The sequence below is a fragment of the Bos taurus genome, chromosome 22 (assembly GCF_002263795.3).
Source record: "Bos taurus isolate L1 Dominette 01449 registration number 42190680 breed Hereford chromosome 22, ARS-UCD2.0, whole genome shotgun sequence".
NCBI lineage: Eukaryota > Metazoa > Chordata > Mammalia > Artiodactyla > Bovidae > Bos > Bos taurus.
Window position 1 is genome coordinate 42,690,220 of NC_037349.1, and position 27,860 is coordinate 42,718,079.

Sequence of the window (27,860 nt, forward strand, 5' to 3'; positions counted from 1 at the left end):
TGGTCTCCCTGCCGGCTACATTTTTCAGGACAGGTAGATAGCATTGGCCGCAGTTTATAAGGAGGAAGCTAAGACCCATGTGCCCCAGAACACACAAGTGCTAAGTGACAAAGCCAGGCCTGTCTGATCCCAAATCCATCCTCCTTCCTGACCTCACAGGTTTTTTGCTGCCTGATTCTTTCAAGACTGCGGGCACTGGCCCTTGTATTTGCATCTTCTGGGGAGGTTTGTCTACAGCACCTACTGGCAGGGGGTACCAAAGGGACTCCAGCCACCCCAGGATTACAGACATCAAGCTTAGCATCATCAAGGAGAAAAGGGCCTCCCTCTCCCGAGTTCCCAGAGACCCCTCAGGAAAAAACTCTGATTGGTCTTGTTTGGGTCACATGCTCCCTCCTGAACCAATCACAAGGAATCAGAGTGCTCTGAGTGGTCAGCCCCTTTAGACAAGCTAGGGTACCGTGAAGGACATTCTCCCACGCAAAACCACAGGTAGGTGTTTGATCTTGGAGGGTCACGGGTAACTTCCCAGAGGAAGTGGCTGCTACACTGAGACTGGAAGGATGAATTGGAGTGTTCCAGGCAAAGACGCGGAGCAACAGTGTTCAGACAGAGGGACGAGCAATACCAGAGGCCCAGGGATGCTCCAGAGTGCCTCTTGTTCACAGTCACATCCCCATTCCTAGTGCACCTCCAGCCTGCTTCCAACCAGTCCTCAGAGAATGCTTTAGGAATAAAATCCACAATTGGCTGTGTGGTCTCAGACAAGTCACTTGCCCTCTCTGAACTTCAGCTTCCTTCTCAACCTGGTGGTTTCATCATCCTAACCTTCCAGGACTATGCAAGAAGTCCAATTCGATCAGTCCTCAAATATTCAGCAAGCACCTCCTGAGTGCTCAGCACCCTACCAGGCCTGCAGAAGACAAGGCCTGGCATGGAAAAGCAGAGCATGCCCGGGGTCCAGTACACAGGGTTGGACCTGAGGCCAGAAGTCAAAAGCTGTCCGGGGGAGAGGGCACGACAAACAGAGAGGCTCGTGGATGGTGAAGGCAGACTATGGGCAATCTGCTCAGTTCGCAGTGAAGCAGTTTGTTAGCAACTCATGCCTTCTAACTTCTGACCTCCCCACCCCCATCTCCTGCTTCCCACCCTCCACTCTCCACTGAGTCTGTGCCTAGGCCACTCAAGCTAGTAGGCAGGGGAACAGGATGTTTCTTCCTGTGCCTTTGCCTCACAATTTCATAACCTGAATAACAGGTTGAGGTAATCCTAGAAACAAAGAGGAAGGAAACTGTTCCAGGTCTGGGAGGCTGCAGAGAGAATTCCTGCCTCACCCTGCATACCTGCCCCAGGAGCTTTTCCCCATCCTGCTCCACCTTCAGTAGGCCTGACCTGAGCTCCAGACCCTCCCACCCCCCCGCCACTGCTGGCTGGCAGAATGAGCCACCTGGGGACTCAGGCGCCCAGCGAGCTCTGAAGGGCTGAGTGGGTCACCAGGGACTTGGCCAGGAAGGACGTCAGGCCGGAAAAGCCCTGCTCGGCGTGGGCACCAGAGGGAGAGGCTAGCCCCCTGCCCAGGTACATGCCCCCTGCCCTCTGCCTGTCTCACTTGCTCCCTCTGAAGCTGGGCATAAGCCTGTCATGAGGACTTACCCTCTGTCTCTCTCATCCTGTCTCTCTGCTCTGTCTTCTTTCTCTCCTTCTGTCCCTGTATCTCTGCCACGTTCCTCTCCCTCTTGTCCTTGTTTTTGTCTCTCTAGTCTCTATCTCCATCAATATCCATGTCTGTCCCTTCATCTGTCAGACCCTGTCGCTGTCCTTCCATCTTGTCCGGCCCCCAGGTCTCTTGGCTCCTCCACACACGGGGGACCCGACAGAATGTCCTTTAAGCCTCACCCAGGAGCCTGGGCTGCTTTCTGTAGGAAATATTCTGAGAACATTCAAGAGTACAGTAGGGCTTCCCTGGTGGCTCCATGGTTAAGAATTCGCCTGCCAAGGCAGGAGACACGGGTTCAGTCCCTGGTCTGGGAAGATCCCACATGCTGCGAAGCAATTAAGCTCTTGTGCCACAGCTACTGAACCTGTGCTCTAGAGCCTGAGAGCTGCAACTGCTGAAGCCCGTGCACCCTAGAGCCCGTGCTCATCAACCACAGAAGCCACTGCAACGAGACGCCAGAGCACTGCGAGCCCCCGCTCGCCACAGCTAAAGAAAAGCCCCCATAGCAAAGACCCAGCACAGCCAAAATTTTATTTATTTAATTTAAATATATATATATATATTTTTTTTAATCTAAAAGAAGAAAAGCTTGGTAATACAAATTTCAGAAATTTAAAGTCCTACAAAATTCCTGCAGGTGAGGCCAGGTGATAGCTCAGCTTTCTCACCTGGAAGGTCTTAGAAGGGTAGAGGGCCAGGGTGCGTGGGAGGATTTTTCATTATTCTCGAAAGGAAATATGGGTTGCATTTGCTGTTGCCATTGATGAAATAACAAGGACAGACCCAACCTGACCACCTCGGTACCAGGTGCTGTCCAGGTCTTCTGTCTCCTGTCTGGATCCTTGGCTGCTGGGCTTTGGATACAGAGTCTGTTGAAATGGATTCTTAGGATAAAGAGGATTCTAGGGTGGGGAGGAGGCAGGAAGAGTGGTGGAAGCAAGTCGCTGCAGTCAGAGACCCTCCAGATGGCTGGAGGGGTCTAAGACCCAGAACAGTTCCCACCTGCCTTGCTCTCCCCTCTTCTTCATCTCCAGACACCTCCTGAGGGGTCTCAGCACTGTCAAATCCCTGGTAACTACCAGTAGCTGGGGCAGCAGAGGGGCAAGGTGGGACCGAGTCCTGCCCCTGCCCAGGACTCAGGAAGGGAGGAAACTTCAGTTTCATCTCTCTCTGAGACAGCACTGACAGGGTGACATCATGGGAACGAGGCAGCTGAGACCTGCATCGAGATTCTGCCCCTGACCCTGGCACACTGAACGGCTCTGGGCTTAACAATGGAGAGTCTTAGCTTACTCACCCCTAAAGCGGGAGTGTGGAGGCATGGGGGGGTGGGGGAAGGGAGGCGGGGCGGGTATGAGGATTAAAGAAGATGATGCACATATGGTATCCGGAGCAAACTCACCTGTATGCTGTGTGAGTCCCTGTTACTCATAATGTGGGCCCATCAGCAAAGATCACTTGAGCTTCTGCTTCCTAATGGTTTCACTGGAGCTGGCTAGCTCAATATCTCTCAGCTGGCTGGAGGGACAGAATGATGGATGGATGAAAGGATGCATGGATGTACAAATGAATGGACAGATGGACAAATGGATGGATGGATGGTTGGAAGGATGGATGAGTGTATAAATGGATGGATGGACGGACAAATGGATGGGTAGATGCATGGATGAATCAAACCTCCAAGGGATGATGGCTGGCAGACTGCATCTTCCTCTGCATCCTAATCTCTGCATTCCAAAAAAGGCATATTGAACTGAATATGAAACTCCAGGGGCAAAAGCGAAGAAGAGGTGAAGGCAGAGAGGAAACAGACGGCACCAAACCAAGAGGACTACGGCGCGCTGGGTTTTAGGAACCTACCCCTCATCTTCAGTCTCGTTCACTTTCACACCCTGGATACCAGTTTCCAATCTTATTTTCTTCTCTCCACAGACCGACCCTGACCCCCAGCCGCTCTTCACCTCGACAGGATGAGACTGTCAGGTAAGGCCAGGCTCTGAGGACTCCAGGGTTCAAGGTTGAGTCTGAATCAGGTTTGGGAATCGCTTTTCTGTCAGCAGTGTCTGCCCATCCTGGACTCACAGCCTACTTGGCTTCATCCGTTCTCAGCTAGTCAGGCCAGAATTCCAGGGAAAAACCAATCCAGGGAGAGCCTGGAAGAGTGTAAAGAGGAGACTTCCTGCCTCAAGGCTAAGGGTTGCAGAAACTGGCCCACCTGGCTGGGAACATGGAGACTCACCTGCTCTGGGAAACACTTCACCCTGGCTGGAAATTACAGACAAAACATTTGTAAATGTTTGTACAGACAAAGCATTTGTAGAGGACTATTCTAGATTCCTGACCCCACAGGGCTGGGCACCAGGAGAGGACTTTGCTCCAAGCTTCCACCCTCAGACTGTACCCTCTGTGTAGAGAGAGAGAGGGGAACTGAGGAATTCACCAAACAGAAAACTGATACAATTCATTTGTATTTCCAAACACCAGTGAGGAAGTTCAGAGCACAACTTTTACTTATTTTTATTGAAGTGTGTGTTAGTCACTCAGTTGTGTCCAACTCTTTGCAACCCCATGAACTGTAGCCTGGCAGGCTCCTCTGTCCTTGGGATTTTCCAGGCAAGAATACTGGAATGGGTTGCTATTCTCTTCTCCAGGGGATCTTCCCAACCCGGGGATTGAACCCCAGTCTCCTGTATTGCGGGCAGATTCTTTGCCGTCTGGGCCACCAGGGAAGCCTGTTAAAGTACAGTTGATCTACAACCTTGTGTTAATTTCTGCTGTACAGCACAGTGGTACAGTTATATACATATATACACACCTTATTTTCCATATTCATTTCCATTGTGGTTTATTAAAGGATATTGAATGTAGGTCCCTGAAGAGCACGTGTGTTATAGGCACCTTACTTACCCAGGTTCAGGTCCCACCTCCTGTCACTTACTAGCCAGTGACCAGATCTCTGAGGTGCGGCTTCCCCACCTGACAGCAGGGATAAGCAGTAGCATACAGCACAGAGGGGACTGAGATAATGCGTGTCTGCCGCTCGCCTAGCACCCCACACAAAAGGAGTGCCGAATGATGCGAGCCGAGGCCCTCGAAGACGAGGGACCCCGCACACCTGAGCCCCACCCATGGGATCCGGAGGGCCTTCTCCCTCGCCAGCACAAAGCCACAGCTGAATTCAGGGCTGAGGAGCAGGGCTGGTGCAGACAGAGAGGTCAGACGAGACCCGGCACCTTCAGAGCGCTGTGGCCGCAGACAGAGAGGGAGGTCAGGCACGGAGCAAGGGAACTTGCCTGCAGGTCAGATTTGACTCTCAAGGCAGAATGGGGGTCTCCAGAGTCCTTGAGATGGGAGGCGTGGTGCGGCCTGCTGCAGCCCTGGCAGAATCACGAGGAGAGGGAGCAGACAGGGAGCTCCGGGCCCGGCTCACGCGTGCGGGAGAGAAGACAGGGAGCAGCCTGGCTGTGAGGCGGGGAGGCCACGCTGGGCAGGCGGGTGTGCGCTCCTGCAGAGCGCCACGCGTTGCTTGTGACGGCTTTTGGGGGGAGTTGATGGAAAACACAAGGGACCAACCCCACCCCCCAAAGCCACCCTAGAGGCCGCCTAGTGGGGACAACTACTACATCTTTCCCCACCAGCCATGGGCTCGGCAGCAGGCACGTTACTCTGTCCACTCTGTGACTGAGGGGCTTCAGCTCAGAGGTGCTGAGCCCCTGCTCGAGGTCACACAGTAGGGGGTGGCCACCCCGAGCCTTCCTGCCTCTTGAGCCTCGGCTCACCTGCCTCCTACTCTCCTGCCGGAGTCCTCAGGCCTCCCCTCAGGGTGCTAATTCCCAGACCTCACCCCCTGAGACACTCTCCAAAAGGCTAAGAGGAGCCCAGGAAGTGTGTGTCTAAGCCTCCCTCCCAGCGGCCCCACCCTGGGGAGTGTCACCAGGTAACTTTGCAGCATGACCCCCCATTGGGTCATCACGTGGATTCACAATGGTCTTGCCATGCAGGCCGGGGACTGGTCCATGGTGTGGGCAGGCTCTGGACCTGCAGCATAGGGGAGTTGCTCCATTTTCACATGACGTTCAGAGAAAATAAGGTTCAACCACGATTGACACACAGGATTAACTCTTCCTATCATCTGTGCATTCAGATATGAAGTTGGTGAAGTTCATTTCCAAGGCTCCTAGCTTTCTTTTTTTCTTCCAATTAACCCCTGTGGAGTTCTGTGCTCACAAAATTCCCCAGCAAATTTGCATCCAGGAAAAAGATAGACTATCAATATGTTAATCCTTGTGACTCTCCCTCCAACATGGGATCTTGGGAAGAGGTCTCACTGAGGGGATTTGGGAAGGACCCACGTGTAGTCTTACCGTGAGGCCTTGCCATGTGGTCTAGTGTTGTGGTCTCAGGGCAGTATCTCCTCGCTCTGCAGGTCTGCTTCGCTACCTGGCCCTTATTTTTGCCGTGGCTACCACGTGGCTCTTCATCCGAGAATATATCAACTTCAACATGAAAACCTTCCGCCTGCCCCGCTGGATGGGTGAGTGGGCAAGAGCCGGGGCCAGGGGCCAAGGATCAAGTCCAGCCCTGGGTGACCCAGGAGGTGGCCAGACATGGCAAAGGGCTGCCCTTGGGACCCCACACATTCAGGGTCAGGGAAAAGGAAACCGCACCCCAATCCAATGTCAGGAAGGCTGAGAACCCACGGAGAACAGAGAAGTGTTCCAAGGCCCTGGTCAGAACATGCACCTGCATCAAGGACCATTTTGGAAATATGACCCAAGAAGGAAGGACAGAGGGAAGAAGAGAAGAAGGGAGGGACAGAGCGGGGGAGAAAACTGCCCGGGCCCTGAGCGCATTCCACCCACACTTGCGGTTCCTCTTTGCTCAGACCTCCCTGTGGCGGCTCCTCTCAGCCTGGGGCCTCTGCTCAAACGTTTCCTCCTCAAAGAAATCTTCCTGAGCACCCCAGCTCTACCTGCGCCTGCTCCTCCTCCTGTAGAGTCTTTCATGTAGCCTGTCCCCTTCAGATCATCATTATTATCCATCATTGTGCTGTTTATTTGTTTACTTCATCATTACCTATCTCCAGCTCATATAATGTGAGCTTCCTGAAGGCCAGAATTTTGTCCTGGGTTTATCTATTTCTCTAACACCTTGGATCAGATGCTCAGTAAACATTTGATAAGTGAAAGAAATATGGATGGATGGGTGGATGGATGGATGGACGGGTGGATGGGTGGGTGGGTGGATGGGTGAATGATGGATGGAGGATGGTTGCTAGCAGCTTTACATGTGTGGTCTCACTGGACCTGCATGAATGCCCCATGGAATGATTCACAGTATATCTGTGGGGTGGACTCAAGCAGGACCTCATGTTGTCATTTCATGTGTGGTCTGAGAAAAAGAGAAGCTCTGAGAGGTTAAGAAACTTCCTGAAATGTCCCTTGTAGATATCAGAACAGGACTGGGAACCCAGGTCTCCCAGATCTAAATCCTTTCAAAGGAAGGAGAGAAAGGGAGGGAAATTTATACCTCTGGATTTGTCCTCCTTAAAGACTAAGAATCACCTCCACTGACGCAGTCAAACATAGTAACCTCTAGTGGCCCTGGCCAGCTCACGCCTTCACAGCAGCGAGAGGACAGGCACCCTGCTCTTACCACCAGCTTCCCACAGTGAAATCTCAGCGGGCCCTTACCCCGTCTGCTCCTTGTCCAGCATGCCCCACACCAGCTTAGAGCAGTTTATATCGATATAGATACGTGGTGGCCACCAGGTCCGTGGGCCCTGGGCACCACTTTCACAGACCAGAGACTGACTTGGCCATGCTTCTGGCCTTGGAGGAGATCAGTGCAGATCAGTGCAGGCAGCTCAGAGCAGGAGTGAGTTGTGGAGAAGAGAGCCCCAGCTTGGGGTAGGAGGGGAGTGTTTGAAGGGAGCCCCCAAGGTAGTCTCCCTCTCAGAACTGAGCCACCCGGGGTGTGAAAAATCAACACATCCCCCCAAGGCTCAACACACAACTGCTCTGTGTTGGGCCCCCAAGACCCTGGAATGAGGAGCACCCCAGAATGTGGCCCCAGCTCAGGGTTTGAATGGGGGATACAAACACAATTCATTATAGAATATAGAAAAAGGGAAGTATATTAACATGACTGGAGTCTTGCAAAACACATACAGTGATTTAATGCATTAATACGGAAGCACCACATTTCCTACTGTTTCTGTTATTATCTTGGTATATGGTTGGTTTCCTTTTTAATCCAATCTATTTTATTTTACACATTTAATAACTTGCCGCCTGGTAGAGTAAGAAACACTGAGTGCCTCAAAAAAAGTGGGAGTAAATTTATTTGTAGGGGAGTTCATAGGCTTTTCCAGATCACCAAAGGGGTCTGTGGCACAGAAATTGGGCAATTAAAGATTTCCTGATTTGGCTGATAAACTGGGCAGGGTTCTTTCAGATGAGAGTGATGAACCCCACTGTAAGTAGTTTAAACGAAGTGGGATGTCATTTCCTGGGTCATTGGGAAGCCCAAGGTGTCGGATTTCAGGTGTGGCTGGCTCTAGGGGCTCCCACAAAGGCCCCAGAGTCAATCTCTGTGCCCTGGGCTCCGCTCATTGCTGTTTAACCTCATTCCATGGGCAGCTTTCTCTCCCAACAGGCATGTTGGCCACCAGCTTCCCAGTTGCTCACCCTTCAGCTCTGTCCCCTGGGACCACATATAAACCTGAGAAGGGCTCGGCATCCAGGGGGATATGATGTTGTTGTGGCTGGCCCAGCCGGGGCATGGGATACTCCTGGGCCTCGGAGGCAGGGGTGGGGGGCAGCCTCCTGAGGACCGAATAGAAAGTGTCAGTGAGGGCGTCCCCCAGAGAAGGAGAGCTCCCCCGCTGCACTGACGTTTCTCTGTCCACTAGGAGCCCTGTCCTCTAGGGCTTAGCACCAGGCCAGTGGGAGAGCTGATGCAGAAGCGCAGGAATAACCTGCACACAGTGTAGCTGAGATGCGCAGCCCAGTGCAGACAGGCGGGGCTGCAGGAGTCAGGAAGGGACCCACAAGGCAGCTCGACAGTGGCAGCGGCACCGTCCTGTCCCTCCCGGAAGCCAGGGTTCCAGGCACCCAGCCAGGCCCTCAGGGCTCCAGCACAGTCCTGACCCTCCCGGAGGCCAGGGTTCCAGGCACCCGGCCAGGCCCTTGGGGCTCCGGCACAGTCCTGACCCTCCCAGAGGCCAGGGTTCCAGGCACCCAGCCAGGCCCTCGGGGCTCCTCTCACTGGACCTTCCCCACACCCACTGTGCAGGCGCAGAGGCTCAGCCCCAGAGGAGAAAACTCCCACACAGTTGCTCACACACCATCAGGCTCCAAGTCCAGTGGGCCTCACCACAGAGGCTTGCTTCTTTTCAACTGTGACAGAGTCATGCGTGTGTGTGTGTGTGTGTGTGTGTGTGTGTGTGCGTGTGTGTGAAGAGGTGGCAGCAGCAAGTGCAGAAGGACTCCCAGATAAAATAGGACTTTCAGCTCATTTCACCCCTGTGCCACGGGAGGGGGACTGTGCTTGGCCAGGCCAGCACCACTCTGATTTCCCTTCTTCCCCCACCCCAACCCAGGACCCACCTCCATTATGCGGGCAAGCTCAAAACACTTTCTCACCAGATTCTGTCTTCTCTCCAACAGGTTCAGCCCACAAGAACTGTGAGTGTCAACTCAGCCCTGATGCTCTTAGAGTGAGGCGTTCCAGGGTGTCTACTCCCAGCCCTGAAGCTTTGAGAGAAACCTGGGTTCCCAGAGCCCGCCCAACTCTCACTCCTGGCCTGATGTTGCCTTGTGAAGCCCCCAAGCCCTGTGGCCCCTTCTCAGCCATTCAGACTCTTAGGGAGGCTTCAACTCTCTCCCTTCCCCGGTGCCCCCAGCCCACAGTATGGACTGCAGCCACCCTGCCTCCGCTCTCTCATCCCCTACATGGCTGGAAGCTCCAAGGATGCAGGCTGTGCTTATTATCCTCATTGCAATGACCTCAGAATTGGCTTATGGCTCCTGATTCAGAGGACCAGGGCCATGCTGGGCACCACAAGGGCCCCAGCAGCAATCAGAAGAGGGTGCTGATTGTCTCTTTGGGTAGAAGAACCGTGTGTGCTGAGAGAGAGGGAGCAAGTGCCCAGGGCTCCAGGAGGGCCACCCCCTTCCACTGGGATGGGGTCTGGGAAGGCCTCAAGGAGGAGGTGGCTTTTTAGCTGCTCCTTGCACAGGAGGTACCATGCTGTACAAAGGCCTAGGGGCAGGAGTGCTGGGACTCCAGGAGAGAACCTGCAGAGTCAGGTACGCGAGTATGGGAATGGAGAGAACAGTGGGAGCCCAGGAAGGCTGGGTGTCGGAACAGCGTTTCACAGTGACCCAGCTCCAGAGGTGCAGAGAAGATAGGAGGAGGGGACAATTATGGTGATGATGATAGTAACAGGGACTGAGTGTCCACTTGCCAGCACTGCATTCCAAACTTTATGGGCACCTTCCCCAATCCTCACCACAACCCTAGGTAGGTGCTGTACATACCCCCATTTACCGATGAGGAAACTGAGGCTCAGAGAGGTGAAATCTCCTGGCCAAGGCAACATCGCTCTAAGTGGCAGAGTGGGAGTCAACCTCTCCTTGTAGTCCGGAGCCCACCCTCTCAACACACCTCAACCAGAGACAGCACCTCCGGGTCCCCCTCTCCATTCCTGATCTAAACCAATCCCCTCATTTTATAGTTGGCAAAGCGAAAGGGAGAGATTTATGGCAAGTCACACAGCAGATTCCTGAAACTGGCCCAGGTTCCCCCTGACCGCACCCCTCCAGCGGTCAGCTGCATGCCCCGAGCAATAGCGCTGGGCTTCCCAGAGGGGTGGGACAGCTTAGGAAGCCCCCAGAACCCAAACCCACACAGCAAATCACCTGCCCTTCAGTGGCTGAGACCCCTGGGCCTCCTCCCCTACATCCAGTAGTTTGACTGTGAAGCCTGGATGGTCAGAAAATCAATTTGAGAAAAGCCTGCTAAGCTAGCCTGTTGACATGGGGTTTGTCAGACTCAGCGCAGGTGATCAGACCCTGGGCCAACTCCAGGGTGGTCCCCAAGGCCTGAAACCACCTGTCCAGCAAGGTGAGACCCTCTGGACTCTAAAGTAAACTGGGCTCCCTGTGAGGGGGAAGGTGGCCAGAGGTGGGGCCCCAACACTCATAGGAGAAGAGGACCCCTCCCAGCTTCACCCTCCACCAGCAGTTTTGTGGGAGCTTCTGTCCAGAGGGCTGGGCAGGGACATCCGGTTCACATGCCAGGCCCTCTTTCTGGACACCTCCTCGGGGGCATCTCCACTCCCGGCCCTCACTCTCTGGTGATGATGTCCCGGTTGGAGCTCTGGTTACACCTGTCAGGCGGGTGTACAGGAACTCAGGGTGGAGGGGTGAGAGCCTAGGATGGGCATTCCACTCAGATCGTCAGGGCCACCCACTCCACCAGGGGAGCCCTGGCGCGGGCGGCATTCACTCCTAGGAAAGGGTGCCTTCACCTACTCAGAGGCACCAGCGGCTCGCTGAGCTTGGCACTAGGGGCCGTGTCCCCCCTTGGCAGAGGGGCGCTAGTTTCTGATTCCCACGAAGCCCCCCTCTAGGCAAGGGCCTGGAGACCCTACTCACCCTCCCAGCTTGGACTCAGACCCACCCAGATGCTCTAGGTGATCATTCAGTGAGGATTTATTGAGTGCCTACTGTGTGCCAGCCACGGGAGTTATGGGGGAAGATTTAAGAAGACAGTAAAGAAAAAGTGCTCGACACAGTGCCTAGCACACAGCAAGGCCCTGGCATGTGCTGCATCTTTAGGAAGCCTGTGGGTCTGCTCCAAGTGCCCCTGGCGTGGCTCAGCTGGACGCCTGGCCCGGGGCCTGGAAGAGAGCGAGGCTGCCCGGCCACAGCTCTCCCTCTGCAGGTGAAAGCGCTCTAACTCCCCATTTATTCAGTCCTCCTAAGGGCAACTTCCAAAGTTAGGTGGTGTTAAAAAAAAAAAAAAAACACGCGTTAATACAAGTTGGAAACTGCCAGGCTGACAGCACGCGTGACACCTCGGCAGCTGTTTGAGGGCCCTTCTGCCTCTCCTGCCTTCCACAGGGTCTGCCTGGGGAGGGCCATGTGAAGAGGATATAGGGCTTCATCGCAGCCACAGAAATCAGAGGTCTCACCTGTTGAGTCCTCAATGGGCTCCAGAGACCATGCTAAGCCCAGTGGGAGGTCCCAGAACCACCTGCCTAGTCCCTGTGAGTCCCAGGGTCCAGACATAGTAGGCGCACGGTGAGTGAGTGACAGGAACAGCCAATAAGCTCTGAACACTAACCTGCACTCATTAAGCCCACACACGACCCAGCGGGGAGGCACCATCATTAGCCCGTTTCCCAGCTGAGGGACTGGATGTGCAAGGAGGTTGAGGGCTTGCTCAAGGAAACCCGGTTAGTGGGACATGCTCCCACCCACCATGCTGGGCCCCCAGGGACTTGTCCACAGGGGCCTCTGAGAGCTCAAAAGGCTGCTGTGGCTCAAGAGGAAGTTCTCAGGAGAATCCCCTAATCACTCTGGAGACTCTGGTCACTAACCCACCACTCACTGTTTCGCACACAGCTGCCGGGGGTGTGGAGACAGGCAGGCATTGTGTCCGGGCTGAGGCTGTGATGGGAAGCCCGGAAATGAACTCTGGATGGTCAGACACATGGTATCCTGTGTCTTTATGGGGTTGTGGGAGCCCAGAAAGGGGCAAGTCCGTAGACTTAGGTAGTCAGGGAAGATGTCTCTGGGAAGAGGCCCTTAGCTGCCCTTCACCCCCCACTCCCCCACCCTCCCACCACCCCACTCCCAGCTCCCCTACTCCTCCAGGGCCTCGTGCCACCACCAAAGCTGCTGCGTTCCCTCCCCAGCTTCACAGTTGGTGAAGAACAAGTGTGGCCTCAGCAAATCCTGCCCAGACAACTTCTTTGCGTTTAAAATCGTCAGTGGGGCCGCCAACGTCGTGGGCCCCACCATGTGCTTTGAGGACCAAACGTAAGTTTCTGGCATTTCATTACTTTCATGCCTTTATTCATCAGCAAGTTCAGAGGCCTCAGGGTGGCCCTGAGACCAGCCCACACCTTCCACACACTTCCTTTTACTCTGGATGGGTTAGTCAGACATAATAATAATCCTGATGGCTTGCAAATCTGCCAGCGCCTTCCTAGATGCCTTGCAGCAGCATCTCCCTTGCACCCCAGCACTCCTAGAGGTGGGCGACAATTCTCCCCTTTATAAAGATGAGGAAACTCAGACAGAGTTACTCAGCTAACCATTGGTAGAGCCAGGTGTGAACGCAGGTCTATCTGACAGCCAAGCTGCTGGGCTTCCTGTGAGGGGCGTGCCTACGGGGAGTGTTCAAGATCAAGGCCAGGCATCAAAGCTCAGAGGCAGCGGTGCCAGGGCTTCGGCCCAGGTGCAGGACAAAGACTGTGTGCCAGGTTTTCTAGGCAGCAAGTCCACCCTACAAAAGAAGCCAGAGACAGGAATCTGGAATCTGAACCTAGCTCCAAATTGCTTAGGCAGAACAAGGAGACTTGCCAGTTCATGTGCCCAAAAGCCCAGAGACAGTGGCCATCAGAAACAGCTGAATCCAGGGGTTCAAACCTAGTCATCAAGGCTCCCCCTCATACCACCTTCAGCTCTGGTTTCCTCTGTCATTGCATTCGGTTTTCTCTACTGAAAATGGACTTCTTCATATGGTGAAGGAGGGCGGCTACCAGCTGGGTTGACGTAACAGCCCTGTCTAGTACCCCACTGGGAAGAGCTTCCCCTTGTGAATTAACCCTGTGAAAGCCCCGGGACTGGGGCTCATTGGCTGGCCTAGGTCACATGACCACGCTGGCCTGATCACTGAGATCAGCAGCACAGCATACTCGCTTGTCCAGGCCTGGGAGAGAGGTCCGTGCTGAGAACCTCCTGGCTAGAGACAGAGAAGGACAGTTTTCCCAAGGACACCAGAGGACAGGATACTGGGTGGTAGGAACACAGCTGGGCTCCTCTTGGCGACCCCAGACATGGCCGGACTCGGCCTTCCTCCTGGGGAGATGGGCTGGCCGTCCCTCCAGCACCTCCCAGCCCCAGGCAGGGACCCTCCCTCTTCCCCGAGCAGACTGTTCTGGTCCAAACATGCCATGAGAGACTCTCAGAGAATCCAGCCCACTGTTCATTTCCAGGAGAAAGCAGATGGCCCAAATGATGCTGTGTATCCTCCGATACTTCTGCATTGCACCATGTGGGCCCTCTCAGAGTTCCAGAGTCTGGAACACAGTGCTTGTTCTACACTCAGGACCAGCGGTTGTGTTTTGTTTCTCTCTTTTCCTTTAGGATCATGAGTCCTGTGAAAAACAACGTGGGCAGAGGCCTGAACGTCGTCCTGGTGGACGGTGAGTTGCTGACCCACTCCCAGACAGTCTCCAGCATGCTCGTAAGCCTGGCTGGCCTGTGGGAACAGGTCTAAAAGACCAGGTCTACCCCACAGTTGCAGCCAGGCCCCTGCCTGTGCACCTGTCTCAAGAGAATCAGTTCAGTTCAGTCACTCAGTTGTGTCCGACTTTTTGTGACCCCATGAACCGCAGCACACTAGGCCTCCCTGTCCATCACCAACCCCTGGAGTCTACCCAAACCCATGTCCATTGAGTCAGTGATGCCATCCAACCATCTCATCCTCTGTTGTCCCCTTCTCCTGCCTTCAATCTTTCCCAACATCAGGGTCTTTTCAAATGAGTCAGCTCTTCGCATCAGGTGGCCAAAGTGATGGAGTTTTAGCTTCAACATCGGTCCTTCCAATGAACACTCAGGACTGCTCTCCTTTAGGATGGATTGGTTGGATCTCCTTGCAGTCCAAGGGACTCTCAAGAGTCTTCTCCATCACCACAGTTCAAAAGCATCAATTCTTCGGCGCTCAGCTTTCTTTATAGTCTAACTCTCACATCTATACATGACCACTGGAAAAACCATAGGTTTGACTAGACAGACCTTTGTTGGCAAAGTAATGTCTCTGCTTTTTAATATGCTGTCTAGGTTGGTCATAACTTTTCTTCCAAGGAGTAAGCGTCTTTTAATTTTATGGCTGCAGTCACCATCTGCAGTAATTTTGGAGCCCAAAAAATAAAGTCAGCCTCTGTTTCCACTGTTTCCCCATCTATTTGCCATGAAGTGATGGTACCAGATGCCTTGATCTTAGTTTTCTGAATGTTGAGCTAACTTTTTCACTCTCCTCTTTGGCTTTCATCAAGAGGTTATTCAGTTCTTTGCTTTCTGCCATAAGGGTGATGTCATCTGCATATCTGAGGTTATTGATATTTCTCCCAGCAATCTTGATTCCAGCTTGTGCTTCATCCAGTCCAGCATTTCTCACGATATACCCTGCATATAAATTTAAATAAGCAGGGTGACAATATGCAGGCTTGATGAACTCCTTTCCCGATTTGGAACCATTCTCTTGTTCCATGTCCAGTTCTAACTGTTGCTTCTTGACCAGATTTCTCAGGAGGCAGGTCAGGTGGTCTGGTATTCCCATCTCTTTCAGAATTTTCCACAGTTTGTTGTGATCCATACAGTCGAAGGCTTTGGCATAGTCAGTAAAGCAGAAATAGATGTTCTCCTGGAATTCTCTTGCTTTTTCAATGATCCAACAGATGTTGGCGATTTGGTCTCTGGTTCCTCTGCCTTTTCTAAATCCAGCTTGAACATCTGGAAGTTCACGGTTCATGTATTGCTGAAGCCTGGATTGGAGAATTTTGAGCATTACTTTACTAGCGTGTGAGATGAGTGCAATTGTGTGGTAGTTTGAGCATTCTTTGGCACTGCCTTTCTTTGGGATTGGAATGAAATTCCAGTCCTGTGGCCACTGCTGAGTTTTCCAAATTTGTTGGCATATTGAGTGCAGTGCTTTCACAGCACCATGTTTCAGGATCTGAAATAGCTCAACTGGAATTCCATCACCTCCACTAGCTTTGTTCATAGTGATGCTTCCTAAGGCCCACTTGACTTCATGTTCCAGGATGCCTGGCTCTAGGTGAATGATCACCATCATGATTATCTGGGTCATAAAGATCTTTTTTGTACAGTTCTTCTGTATACTCTTGCCACCTCTTCTTAATCTCCTCTGCTTCTGTCAGGAAGGATATGCTTCTCAGGAGGATACGCTGCTCCTATGAAACATGACCCCGTCCTAAAGGCCATCCCAGCTTAAATCAACACATGTGAACCTACAGGGGACAATGTGAGGTCACAAGCTGAGTGCACACCTCCATTCATTCACTCAGCAGAGTGATGGCAGCTTCTGCGGGCCAAGCCCTGTATGTGTGGGGCTCTGGGAGTCAGCTGTGAACCAGGACAGACCCTGGCTTGATGTGTGGGCGTCCATGAGGTTCACAGACAATCAGAAGGTGGTGAGCACGTGTGGAAGAAAAGGAAACACAGCTCTGGGAATGGGACACAGAGCTGGCAGAGGTAGTCAGGGAAATCTTCCAGAGGGAGGTGATGGTCAGCTGAGGCCTGATGGGAAGTAGAGAGTGACCAGGAGAAAAGAGGGAGGTGCCTTCCAGGCAGTGACATCACTGTGCAGGGTACAGGGAAAGGAGGAGAGGGGCTTGGGGGTCCACACAGGCTCCGTCTGGCTGTAACATGGAAGCAGGGTGGTGACAGGTGAGGCAGGGCCAGAGGATGAGGGGCTAAGTGTCCTACTAAGAAATGTGGACCTGAAGCAGAGGAAACTAGGGAGTCTCGGAAAGGCTTTGAGTAGATCCTGAGGGCTCAGCCCTGCATCCAGAAACCTGCTTCCAGCTTGGAAGAGGGAGGCTGGAAGCAGGGAGACCCAGGGAGGCCGACAGTCTCACTAACCCTGCATCTCCAGTAGGTGGTGAACAGGCAGCCAGCGGCAGGCCAAGCCTCCCCACCCCTCACAAAGCCCAGAGATAAAAATACCCACTGATAATACTGTGTGTGCTTAGTCGCTCAGTCGTGTCCGACTCTTGCAACACCATAGACTGTAGCCTGCCAGGCCCCTCTGTCCATGGGATTCTCTAGGCAAGAATACTGGAGTGGGGTGCCATTTCCTTCTCCACTAAGGGCTAACATTTAGGGAGCACTTACTGTGTAATGTGTTCCAGCTATGTCACTGACCTTCTTCTCAATGCTAACAGGGAGTGCTATGCTCAGCATCCCCATTCTGCAGGTAAGAAACGAGCTCAGAGAGACACAGGATACACAGCCAACAGAATCATCTAGACTTGAACTCAGATCTGGCTGACTCCAGGTCTTAATCCCTCAGCAAAACTGCCCGCTAGACTAGAAATGTCTCCAAGCACGTGTGCAGCGCCCCCTGCCGGCCAGCTGTGGAAAATCTAACACACCATTCTCAGGGCCTCTGGGGTCTCATCGAGCCAGAACAACAAAAGGATTGCTAAAGATAATGGTTCTCAACCTTTTAGACGGCAGGGATCCCTTTGAGAAACTACCCAAACTACACCTCCTTCCCCTAGTTCCAGAAAAATTAATAAATGCACGGGATCGCAAAAACAATTTCACAGACTCCCTTCCAAGAGCCCCAAGTGAAGTGCCAGGAGGGACTGGGACACTAGTGGCTCCAAGAATTCAGGAGGAGCTACAATGAGAGCCTGCCCCTACCCGGCAGGAGAGCTGCCACTACCCAGGCCCCTGTCGCCACCCTCTTATCAAATCCGCAAACAGAATTAGAGGGAGTGGGCAGTGACGGGGGAGGATAGAGCTGCCATCCCCTCTGCAACACCCCCATCTAGTGGCCAAAGGCAAGAATTGCATGTTCCTCCAGAACACCTGATTTCCTGTAGAATTTGGACCGTTTGCAAAGCCCACAAACGCAATCTGGGTCACTGCACTCAGGACACTGAGTACATGTCAGCCCACTGCAAATCCCTTTGCCTTCAAGAGTCAGAGGACTCACATTGCAGGCTTCCCAGTTTAGGTGAGAATAATAATGATGACGACTGTATTTTCTTAGTTACACTTTTGCAGGTAAGATTTATCTTGCATGCTCATATTTTAAATACATCTCATTTAGTTCCCACATCCCATAGTACCGATGCAAAAATTCAGGTCAAATGCTAATTCCTGCATTAAGAAGTGGTAAGGCAGAACATCAATCTAGATTGGTTGCTGCTGCTGCTAAGTCACTTAAATCGTGTCTGACTCTGTGCAACCCCAGAGATGGCAGCCCACCAGGCTCCCCGGTTCCTGGGATTCTCCAGGCAAGAACACTGGAGTGGGGTGCATTGCCTTCTCCAATGCAGGAAAGTGAAAAGTGAAAGTGAAGTCGCTCAGTCGTGTCCGACTCTTAGCGACCCCATGGACTGCAGCCCACCAGGCTCCTCCGTCCATGGGATTTTCCAGGCAAGAGTACTGGAGTGGGGTGCCATTGCCTTCTCCGTTGGTTGGATTCGGTTCAATTGCAGAGACCATCACGACTGTGTGCTCGTACCTCTCAGATCAGCCCAGTGGTTACAGGGCACCTAATTTAGTCCTAGGGCTTCCCTGATAGCTCAGTTGGTAAAGAATCCGCCTGCAATGCAGGAGACCCTGGTTCAATTCCTGGGTCAGGAAGATCCACTGGAGAAGGGATAGGCTACCCACTCCAGTATTCTTGGGCTTCCCTTGTGGCTTAGCTGATGAAGAATCCCCCTACGATGCAGGAGAACCTGGGTTCAATCCCTGTGTTGGCAAGATCCCCTGGAGAAGGAAACAGCTACCCACTCCAGTATTCTGGCCTTGAGAACTCCATGGACTGTATATAGTCCATGGGGTCACAAAGAGTCAGACATGACTGAGCGACTTTCACTTTCACTGATTTAGTCCTGCATGCATTTCTGCAGGACCTAATTTTGTTCCACTATTATTCTATCCTATTTTTAGACCTTAGACTAAAAAGTAGCCATTTTCCACACAATGACAGGCAGAATGACACATTACAGCAAATAGTAATTCTGCTCTCTTATCCCTTAGGAACCACGGGAGCGGTGCTGACACAGAAATCTTTTGACATGTACTCTGGAGGTAGGCCCCTCTGTTGGCCCCAAAGTTGAGGGTGGGCTGAGCTGCTGCCTGTGGCATGGAGGCCACCTGTGTGCCAGAGAGCTTAGCTCCTATTTTCAGAGATACAAACAGACAGAGGCAGAAGGGGCTGGGGGGTGGAGGGCCGTCCTGCTGCCTTTGAAACCCCTTGCTACTGTCTCACTGGGCTCTCTCGGATGCAGATCCTAAGACCAGGACGTGAGGAGGTACTCTAAGGGACCGGCAGTGGGACTGGGGGAGTGAGCCTGGGAAAGGAAGAGCAGCCAGTAGGGGGCGTTATCCAGCCCAGGACCACTGTGGGAGCCCTTGCACCCACCTAAGTACATGAGCCCAAGTCGGGAGACATCACCAAGCAGGAGCACGCAGAGCAGGGGCTGAAATGTGGGAAATGGAAATCTGATGCCCAAAAGTGACGGCAGGTGGTGTTTGGAAGGCAACCAGTGGCAGCATCCTTAGGGACAGAAGTGGTGACCCATGCCATAGGCTCAGAGCTCCCCACCACGGCCATCTTCCAGCCAAGTCCCACCTCACAGATAGGGTCTGCAGGGCCAGAGGGTGTGCCCCCCTGGAACCCACATCAGGGCCCATTCACTGCTGTTCCAGGCTTGCCCCCACGCTGCAGACATGCCCGTAAGACTGAGGATGGTGACTGCTGCCGGAGGGGAGGCAGTGACAGAGGGTGGGCAGGCAGGGCGGGTGGTCCATATGCAAGCATGCAGAGCCCCTCCCGGTGCAGGATGGAGTGGGGGACGGGGGAGAAGTGAGGGGGGCAGACTGTAGACTGAGGACAGGGGCCTTCCTTTGTTCTCTGTCCAGGATCTTGCAGATAGGGTGGCCGGGGCCAGTTTATGGAAAAGGTCCAGCGTCTGGATTCAGAGATTTCAGTCTGTGAGACCCGAGGAGGGTGACATCTCTTGAACGTTAGTTTTGTTATCTATAAAATAGGGGTCACCATAGAGTCTACTTCATGAGATGGATGTGAGAATTAAATGATATTCTGCAGTAATCAGGGGGAGGGGCCCAGAGGGGCTTCATCTCCCTCCCCCGCTCCCTCATTCCATCACTGTCGTTCAGAAGCAAGACAGTCATCTGTCAAAATGGAGAGGGAAAAAAATAAAAGGGTAAACCAAGTTTTATAGCACCTTATTATAAACATGGATGTAACCATAAGTCATGTATGGATGTGAGAGTTGGACTGTGAAGAAAGCTGAGCGCCGAAGAATTGATACGTTTGAACTGTGGTGCTGGAGAAGACTCTTGAGAGTCCCTTGGACTGCAAGGAGATCCAACCAGTCCATTCTGAAGGAGATCAGCCCTGGGATTTCTTTGGAAGGAATGATGCTGAAGCTGAAACTCCAGTACTTTGGCCACCTCATGCAAAGAGTTGACTCATTGGAAAAGATTGTGATGCTGGGAGGGATGGGGGGCAGGAGGAGAAGGGGACGACAGAGGATGAGATGGCTGGATGGCATCACTGACTCGATGGACGTGAGTCTGGGTGAACTCCGGGAGTTGGTGATGGACAGGGAGGCCTGGCATGCTGCGATTCATGGGGTCGCAAAGAGTCGGACACGACTGAGCGACTGAACTGAACTGAACTGAACCATAACTGAAAGGGAACCAGAAACAGAAGCCTTTTGAGAGCAAGTCACCCCTTCCCACAGGAGACCAAAAGGAAAAAGAGAGAAATGGTGACATTTCAGAGTGAGAAGATATCAGAAGGCACACTTCGTTCTTCCAAACATCCGCTTTTCCTCCCAGACAAGAGCCAGATTTTGATATCTGGTGACAGCTCAAACAAATGAGTGTTTCTTTCAGAGCTCCCACTTTTGTCTCAAGAGTTGAAGGGCCACTGTGGTCACTGACTGGAGGCCTCCATGTTACAGACAGGTTGGCGGCTGGGCTTGCTTGGGGGACTTGACTTTGCCTCTGGATTCAAGGGATCCCCACAGAATTAATAAGAATCAGGGCAGCTTCCTGGGCACGCAGCCTGTGAGCAGGGCGGTCACATAGGGCCTCTTGCTTAGAAGAAACTTGATTCGAAGCTCTGCCTTCACTGTCTCGAAATGATTAATAATTTTTTCAACAAAAGGTCCACGTTTTCATTTTGCACTGGACCCGAAAGATCATGTAGCCAATCCTGCTGGTAGTTGTAACTCTACTATAATGCACTTACTGTAAGCCCAGAGTCATCATCGCCTTTGATCTTTACAAAAATGCTCTGAGCAGGGCTATTAATCCTCCTCGTTTGACAGATGTAGCCCCGGTGTTGCCCACCAGGCCACTCTTGCCTGTACTTCCTCTACCGTTCAAGAGCCCTCTGCATAAGTGATGCTGTACCCAGAGTACTATTTGCACTCTCAGTATGCTCATTTAAATCAGCTCTCTCTCTCTCTCTCTGTTTTTTTAACCTAAACAAATAGATCTTAAAAGGAAATTATATCACCAAGGTGACCATAAACATAAGCACAACAGAAAAAAAATCATCTGTCACTGAAGCAAGCTGCATGCTGATGCTGCCCAGGTGCTGTGCCCAGACCTGCTCTCTGTCCATTCCAGAGATCTCGCAAGTGCGGGCATGCACTGGAGATGCAAAGGAGACTTGCTGCTTGACCTAAGCTGGAGAGTTGTTCTCTCTGTAACCAGAGTTGCCCAGTGGGTACACCCGCTAAGTCAGCACAGACAAGCTGGGTGCATCTGAAGCAGTGTAGAAGGGGGCAGCTGGCAGTGTGAAAAGAGCCCAGAGCCCTGGGAGAGAACTGTGCTCAGACCCTGGGTGGGGGGGGGTGGGTTAGACCCCTGAAGGCTCTTACCCTAGCTGCAGCTCAGAATCGCTCGGGAAACGCTCAATATCCAGAGCCCGCCCCAGGCCAGCTGAACGAGGGTCCCCTCACTCTCTGCAGATGGAGCTCAATGTCCGGCCACCCGGGCCCCCCAGGATCATTAGGGCCAAAGGAGAAGATGAGGATGGCCAGCTATCTTTCCCCTAAATGACCAGCACCTCATTTTTCGTTTCTCCCCCAGATGCTAGCCTCCTGACAAAATTCCTTAAAGAAATTTCCGAGGACGTGCTGGTGCTGGTGGCCTCTTACGACGACCCAGGGACCAAGTAAGTGGGAACCTCCACCTGCACCGTCCCTGACGATGCCAGGGACACACAGACAAGGGGGAAAAGTGAATCGAACACTTACTATATGCAGGCCCTCTCCCACTGTCCTGCGGCTCCAGCTGCTGGCAACTTCTCCTAAGGAACCAACCAGACAGGCGCACAAAGAGATGTTCTGGGGGATTCATGACAGTCGTGGTCACAACAGTGAAAAACTGGCCAATTAAAATACATTAATTAAAAAAAAAAAAAAACTGGCCACCTTCTCTGTCTGGTAATAGCCAACTGGTGACAGAAACCATGCTGTATGGCAACATAGAATGTATTATTATATAGACATAAAAGAGAAAATACTCCATCAGAAATGATGATGTAGAAAATGTTTAAGGATCTGGAAGAATCACTCTTTAGCATTAATTTTTTTAAAAATCAGGTTACAAAAGAGTCGCTATAATCCCACAGTGCATGAGGGAAAGAAACATGAAGGAGATATAATGAAATTTTACAATGATTATGTCAAGGGCAGGTGAGACTGTAAGTCGTTTTTAGTTACTTTGTAAAGTTCCATATTTCCAAGTGAACCTGCATTATATTTGTAAGCAAAAGCAGGGCCATTTTAACTCCTCTCCAGCCTTACGGGGTGGCTTTTGGAGGGGTGTCCTGTCTGCTCCCCACTCAGAGCTCCTCACTGCCACCCACACTGGAGGTGGGGTGGAGGGGAGCCCAGGAGATGCTCCCTTTCTCCCATCCCTCCTCATCGTCCTCTCTGGTCCCCTGCAGGATGAATGATGAAATCAGGAAGCTCTTCTCCAACTTGGGCAGCACCCACGTGAAGCAGCTGGGCTTCCGGGACAGCTGGGTCTTCTTAGGGGCCCAGAACCTCAAGAGTAAAAGCCCCTTTGAGCAGGTGAGTTCCTGGCAGCCTCCTTGTCCCAGTGAAGGGGGGATGCACGTCGCCATCGTGCAGGCGACGATGCCAGGGACGGACAGACAAGGGCTGGGGTGGCTTGGGAAGAACACACGAGTCAGTGTGAGGAGGGCCACCCAGCTGTCGTCCACCCTGGAGGTCAGGGTGGCTCGACTGGCTCCTTCTCAAGTAGGAAGCAGCATTGGCCATTGTGCAAGGAGGTGGGTCCTGTATAAACACATAGATAAGTAGATAAGTACCAAAAAGGAGAAGGGAAAGGGGGAAAAAGATGAAAGGAAATTCAGGCATGGAGGAAAGGGAAAGGAATGTGGAGATGAAGCTCTAGTGACACGATGGGGAAAGGGGGAGTCCAGAGCAGAGAGTGGATGCCTATCTTCTGGTCCCCGCTGCAAGCCCCTCCTCCCCACCTGTAAAGGGGCAGGTTTGGCCAGGGGAGCCCCAGGTTCCCTTCTAAGTTCCCTGTGGAGAGGGTGAGCTTGCACAAAGAGGAGTCACAAGGAGACCCCCACATGAGTATGTGGAGGTGTCAGGAAGGACCCGTGATCTGAGCTCCATAGTCAGTACCCAGGGGGCGGCCCAAGCAGAGGGCACCTGGGAGGCACCCAATGGTGGGGCTTGAGGTGCACTCACCGGAGGAAGAGGAAGCCAGTGGAGGGTTGGGGATCCCAAGGAAATGCTGCACCTTGTCCCCCCCATGCAGTCATCTGTGCATCCCCAGCTCAGAGCAATTCCAAAACCTGGGAGAACTGGCCAGGCCTCCCCAGCATGAAGCTGGCCAGTCTCTGGTGGTGAGAGCATTCAGCTTTGCCAGGACCCAAGACAGGAAGCTAAGGGTCAGGCATCTGGGACCACTGAGGAACGCAAACGCTGGCCTGAAGGCAATGGGGAGCCACGGTAGGCTTAAGTGGGAGAGTGACCAGATCAGATTGATAATAAGAAAGACTAGTATTCAGCAAGTGCTTGCTCTGTGCAGGTACGGCTGAGCAAGTGACCTGCAGGGTCTTATTTAGCCAGACAGACAGTGATCATGCATCTCACAGACGGGGATCCAGAACCTTGGAGACGTTTTAACCGTCTTGCTCTGTGATAGGGACGCATGTCTCATCCAGATCTGCAGCCTCCCCAACGCCTTCCTGTCCCGATACTTTAAGAACGGCCTCCCTGGCTGTGTAGAGAGAGCACTGTGGAAGGGGCACGCGTCTGAAGGAGGCCAGGAGGGGGCGGGGCTGCGGGAGGCAGAGAGGGGCGGAGTCGAGCAGCCAAGTGCGGAGCTCCCAGAGGTGGGCGGGGAAAGAGCTGAGCCAAAGTGGGCGGCAAGGGGTCTTGCCTTGTTTGGAAAATGTTGGCCTGGTTTGTATGTGTGTTTTTCCAAGAGAACGTATTCAGGTAGTCAGAAATTACTTTTTTTTAAAAAGAAGGAATAGTTTAAAGTAGCTTCACCCTCTGGGGGCAGGGGCTCCAGAGTGCCCCTGTGCGTGGTGCCGAGGCAGGAATCCCTAGGAAGAAGCTTGACGAGGCACTGTTCCTCTTTAAAGCGCAGCTTCCAGACCCAGCAAAATTGGGCCAGTTACAGCAAAGGGGAAGCACGTAAGTAGAGAAAAGTCAGCACCACCTTTTCCCTGGTTTCTATGATCAGCTGGTTGCAACCCAACACCCAAATATGAACCAAAGACCCCAAACTGATTAAAAGCATCCTGTCCCTTGTTCTCACACATGGAAAGCTGGGTTTTAGAGAAGCCACACCTACCGTTTATTTTTTCTTCCTAAAGGTTCGTTAGCCATAGTTATCCCACTGGGAGATGTTTACCATTTACATCTTTCTTCCACATATTAGCCTGAGCGTTTTATGTTTTTTATTTTTTAATTTCGTAATATATCTATTTGTTGAAGTATAGTGTTCCCAGTACACAGCAAGCTGATTCAGTTATACATATGCACATATATTATTTTTCAGATTATTTTCCATTATAGGTTATTATAAGATACTGACCATAGTGCTCTGAGCTATATAGTAAATCTCTGTTGCTTGTTGCATATCTATTTTTTAATTAAAAATCTGGCATTCTATTCATACTAAGTCAAACAAATAGAGTCAAAATATCATAAATTTTTTAGTTAGGAAAAAATTCATTAAGTTTTCTAAGATATATGTTTCAATACATACTATTTGTATATATGTATACAAAAGCTTTTCTACCATGCTTGATAAAAGCCTGAGCATTTTAAACACAGTCTCTTTTTTTAAAAAAACTTTTGTTGGGTATCATTGCCTTACAGTGTTATGTTACTTCCCACTGTACAGCAAAGTGAATCAGCTATATGTGTACATATATCATCTCTTTTTGGATTTCCTTTCCATTTAGGTCCCCACAGAGCACTGAGTAAACTCCCTATGCTGTAAGTAGGTTCATTTAAACATAGTCTTAACTGATTGTATGCTCTTTACACATTTCTCTTCAATATTAATTAATATTACACAGTGGTTCCACCACTTGCTAGCTGGGCAGCCACAGGCAGTGACTTTGGCCCTCCGTGCCTCAGTTTTCCCATCTGTGAGCTGGGATGATAACAGTGGGCACTTCTTAGGCCACTGTGAAGATTAACTGCATAAAGTGCATTCTGCCTGACATAGAGCAGGCATTCATGAATGGCTAGAATGCTTTTTTTTTTTTTTTTGAAGAATAGTTGATTTACAATGTTGTATTAGTTTCCACTGTACATCAAAGTGATTCACCAAAGTTATACATATATACATATATCCTTTTTCATATGCTTTCTATTATGATTTATTACAAAATACTGAATATAGTTCCCTGTGCTATAGAGTAGAACCTTGTTGCTTATCCATCCTATATATAATAGTTTGCAGCTAGGATGCTGGTTTTTATTCTTGTGGTTGTTATTTTATTTTAATTTAATTGTTTGTTTTATTTTGGTTAGTATTATTTTTTATTCAGTATTGATTTATTGATAATTAAAAGCAGAAAAATGTATTGATATTGAAAGCAGAAAAATGAAAAAAAATCTATTCGCGATGCATAAATATATATTCTATCGTATAAATATATTTTACTTAATTTGGGAATTTGCCTTGTTTGATTTTTAGATTTTCTCTAAGTTTGTGTTAGGGGTTAGTTATTATTATTATAATTATTATTATTGTCACCTGGGATGTCCTAGCGGGGCTGAAGCTCTTCAAGCACCACTTCCCCAATGCTTGGTGCCACCGCCCCCACACTTCAGGGCATGACAAGCAGTGACTAGACTCTGAAACCTTGGGCTAGTTGTCCTCCACCAGCCTCAGTTTACCTGTCGGTGAAATGGGCTAGAAATATCCTGCCCTCCCCCACCCCCCATGGGGCAGTAGTGAGGATGAAATGAAGCCATGTAGGTTTTAACACACAAGGCACATGCAGGCATGGGTCCTAACACAGTCAGTCTCTCTCTCTCTTTCTTCTGTCTCTCTAGTTCTTAAAGAACAACCCAGAAACGAACAAATATGACGGCTGGCCAGAGCTGCTGGAGCTGGAGGGCTGTGTGCCCCGGAAGGTATAGTGTGGCTGTGGCCCTTCCTGGGCTGGGCCCCGAGGCTGCTCCTGCCTGACCTGGGAATCGGAGCCCAGGATCACTGCGAGTCGGATGGGCAGGAGCTGACAGACGCAGGGGAGAAGTGGGAGCAGCCACGGGAAATGGAAAGTGCTGAGGGCCCTCCAGTACTCTGCCGGCTTCCTCTGCTGGAAACAAAACCCTCCTGGGTAGACGCATCCTCTCCGGAGTTGGCCAGTGTCCGCGGGTCCTTCCGGAGCCAGCTGTCTGTGGAGAGAACAGGTGTGCTTTCCCTAGGGGACCACTGACTGTCGCTCCCGGGGGAAGGACAGGACAGACTGCCTGCAACTGAGCACAATTAAACTTTATTTTTGATGATTTTGAACCAAATTTCCCACCCCCTTGCTGTGCAGCACTTCCCGGGGGGTGGGAATGGTCCAGACAGGGTTTGCTCAGCCCCATGTTCCCACAGGTCAGCAATGGTGTCAATTCCCTGGTTAGGCAGCTGGAAGGGAGGTTGGTTTTATAGGGATCTCATTTAGATATGAAAGCGTATGTGGTTCCAGCATGAGGTGTAAGACCCCCAGGAGCAGACAGGGTGGGGGGGCCAAACACAGAGAACATGGTCTTCCACTGCTGTTTGAATGAGAGCTGCAGAAAATCTAGAGCTGGTGAAGGGGCACGCAGGGAGATCTGAGAAAGGCTGAAGGAAAAGCCAGGCTGCAAGGCTTCGGGGAAGACATCCTGGCTATCTCTGTGTGGGGCTCCAAGTACAGGTTATTTATGTGGGAAGTGATTCTGGAAAACACCCATAATGGGCAGGTAAGTAAGACAGGGAAGAGAAGGCAGCCTAGCAGGGGTGTATTGTCGACTCAGCTACCGCTGTGGGTGAGTGGAACTTAATCGCAGGGGAACCCCTAGGAATTGGTGTCACACACTCACCTCAGAGATCTCAGGAGAGGTGAGGGAGTTGGGGTACTGCCCATCGGCTGCAGGTGTTGCGAAATTCCTGGGCGCATCTAGTCTGCCCTACGTCGGGGAGAGCAGCCATCTGGACTTCGAGGAGAGTCCTTAGCCAAGAGATGTCAATACCAACCACGGGAGGCCACTGAAGTGGTGAAGCCCGAGGGATCTGGTGGTGAAACCCTGCCTGGGGTCTCTGAGAAGGGCCAGGGAAGAGCAGACCAAAGCCTGGGAAGAGTCATGGGGGCAGAAAGCACTGGCCCTTGGGCTCCTGGAGTGTGTACCAGGGAGAACGCAAGGCTCATGGAGAAGATGTCCAGGCTCCAAGAGCAGACACCGAGCAGTGGGACAGCAGAAGCCAAAGTCCTGTGCACTCCATGGGTGTGGGGCTCACAGTTACCGAGCTCTGGGCACAGACAGGGCTTCAGAAGGGCCGAGAGGGCCTGGGCTAGAGGAGGACGAAGTGTGGGAACCTTCAGCAGGGGCCTTGGC

General features: G+C 51.8%; 1 protein-coding gene across 2 annotated transcripts in view; it reads left to right on the forward strand.

Moving 5' to 3' along the window:
* The window catches only part of FAM3D (FAM3 metabolism regulating signaling molecule D), a 37,654-nt gene extending 10,859 nt beyond the window's left edge, over positions 1–26,795 (forward strand). The window contains exons 1-10 of one of the 2 annotated variants that reach the window (XM_010817782.4): positions 1,284–1,578; positions 3,650–3,700; positions 6,144–6,251; positions 9,388–9,405; positions 12,645–12,768; positions 14,101–14,159; positions 18,757–18,807; positions 21,850–21,934; positions 22,712–22,838; positions 26,328–26,795. In XM_010817782.4, coding sequence (XP_010816084.1) covers positions 3,688–3,700; positions 6,144–6,251; positions 9,388–9,405; positions 12,645–12,768; positions 14,101–14,159; positions 18,757–18,807; positions 21,850–21,934; positions 22,712–22,838; positions 26,328–26,414 — 672 coding nt within the window. In that variant the 5' untranslated portion in view covers positions 1,284–1,578; positions 3,650–3,687 and the 3' untranslated portion in view covers positions 26,415–26,795. Of the gene's footprint in view, positions 1–1,283; positions 1,579–3,649; positions 3,701–6,143; positions 6,252–9,387; positions 9,406–12,644; positions 12,769–14,100; positions 14,160–18,756; positions 18,808–21,849; positions 21,935–22,711; positions 22,839–26,327 lie in introns of those variants that run through there. The other variant, XM_002696989.6, reaches the window with a different exon arrangement.
* Positions 26,796–27,860: the final 1,065 nt, after the last annotated feature.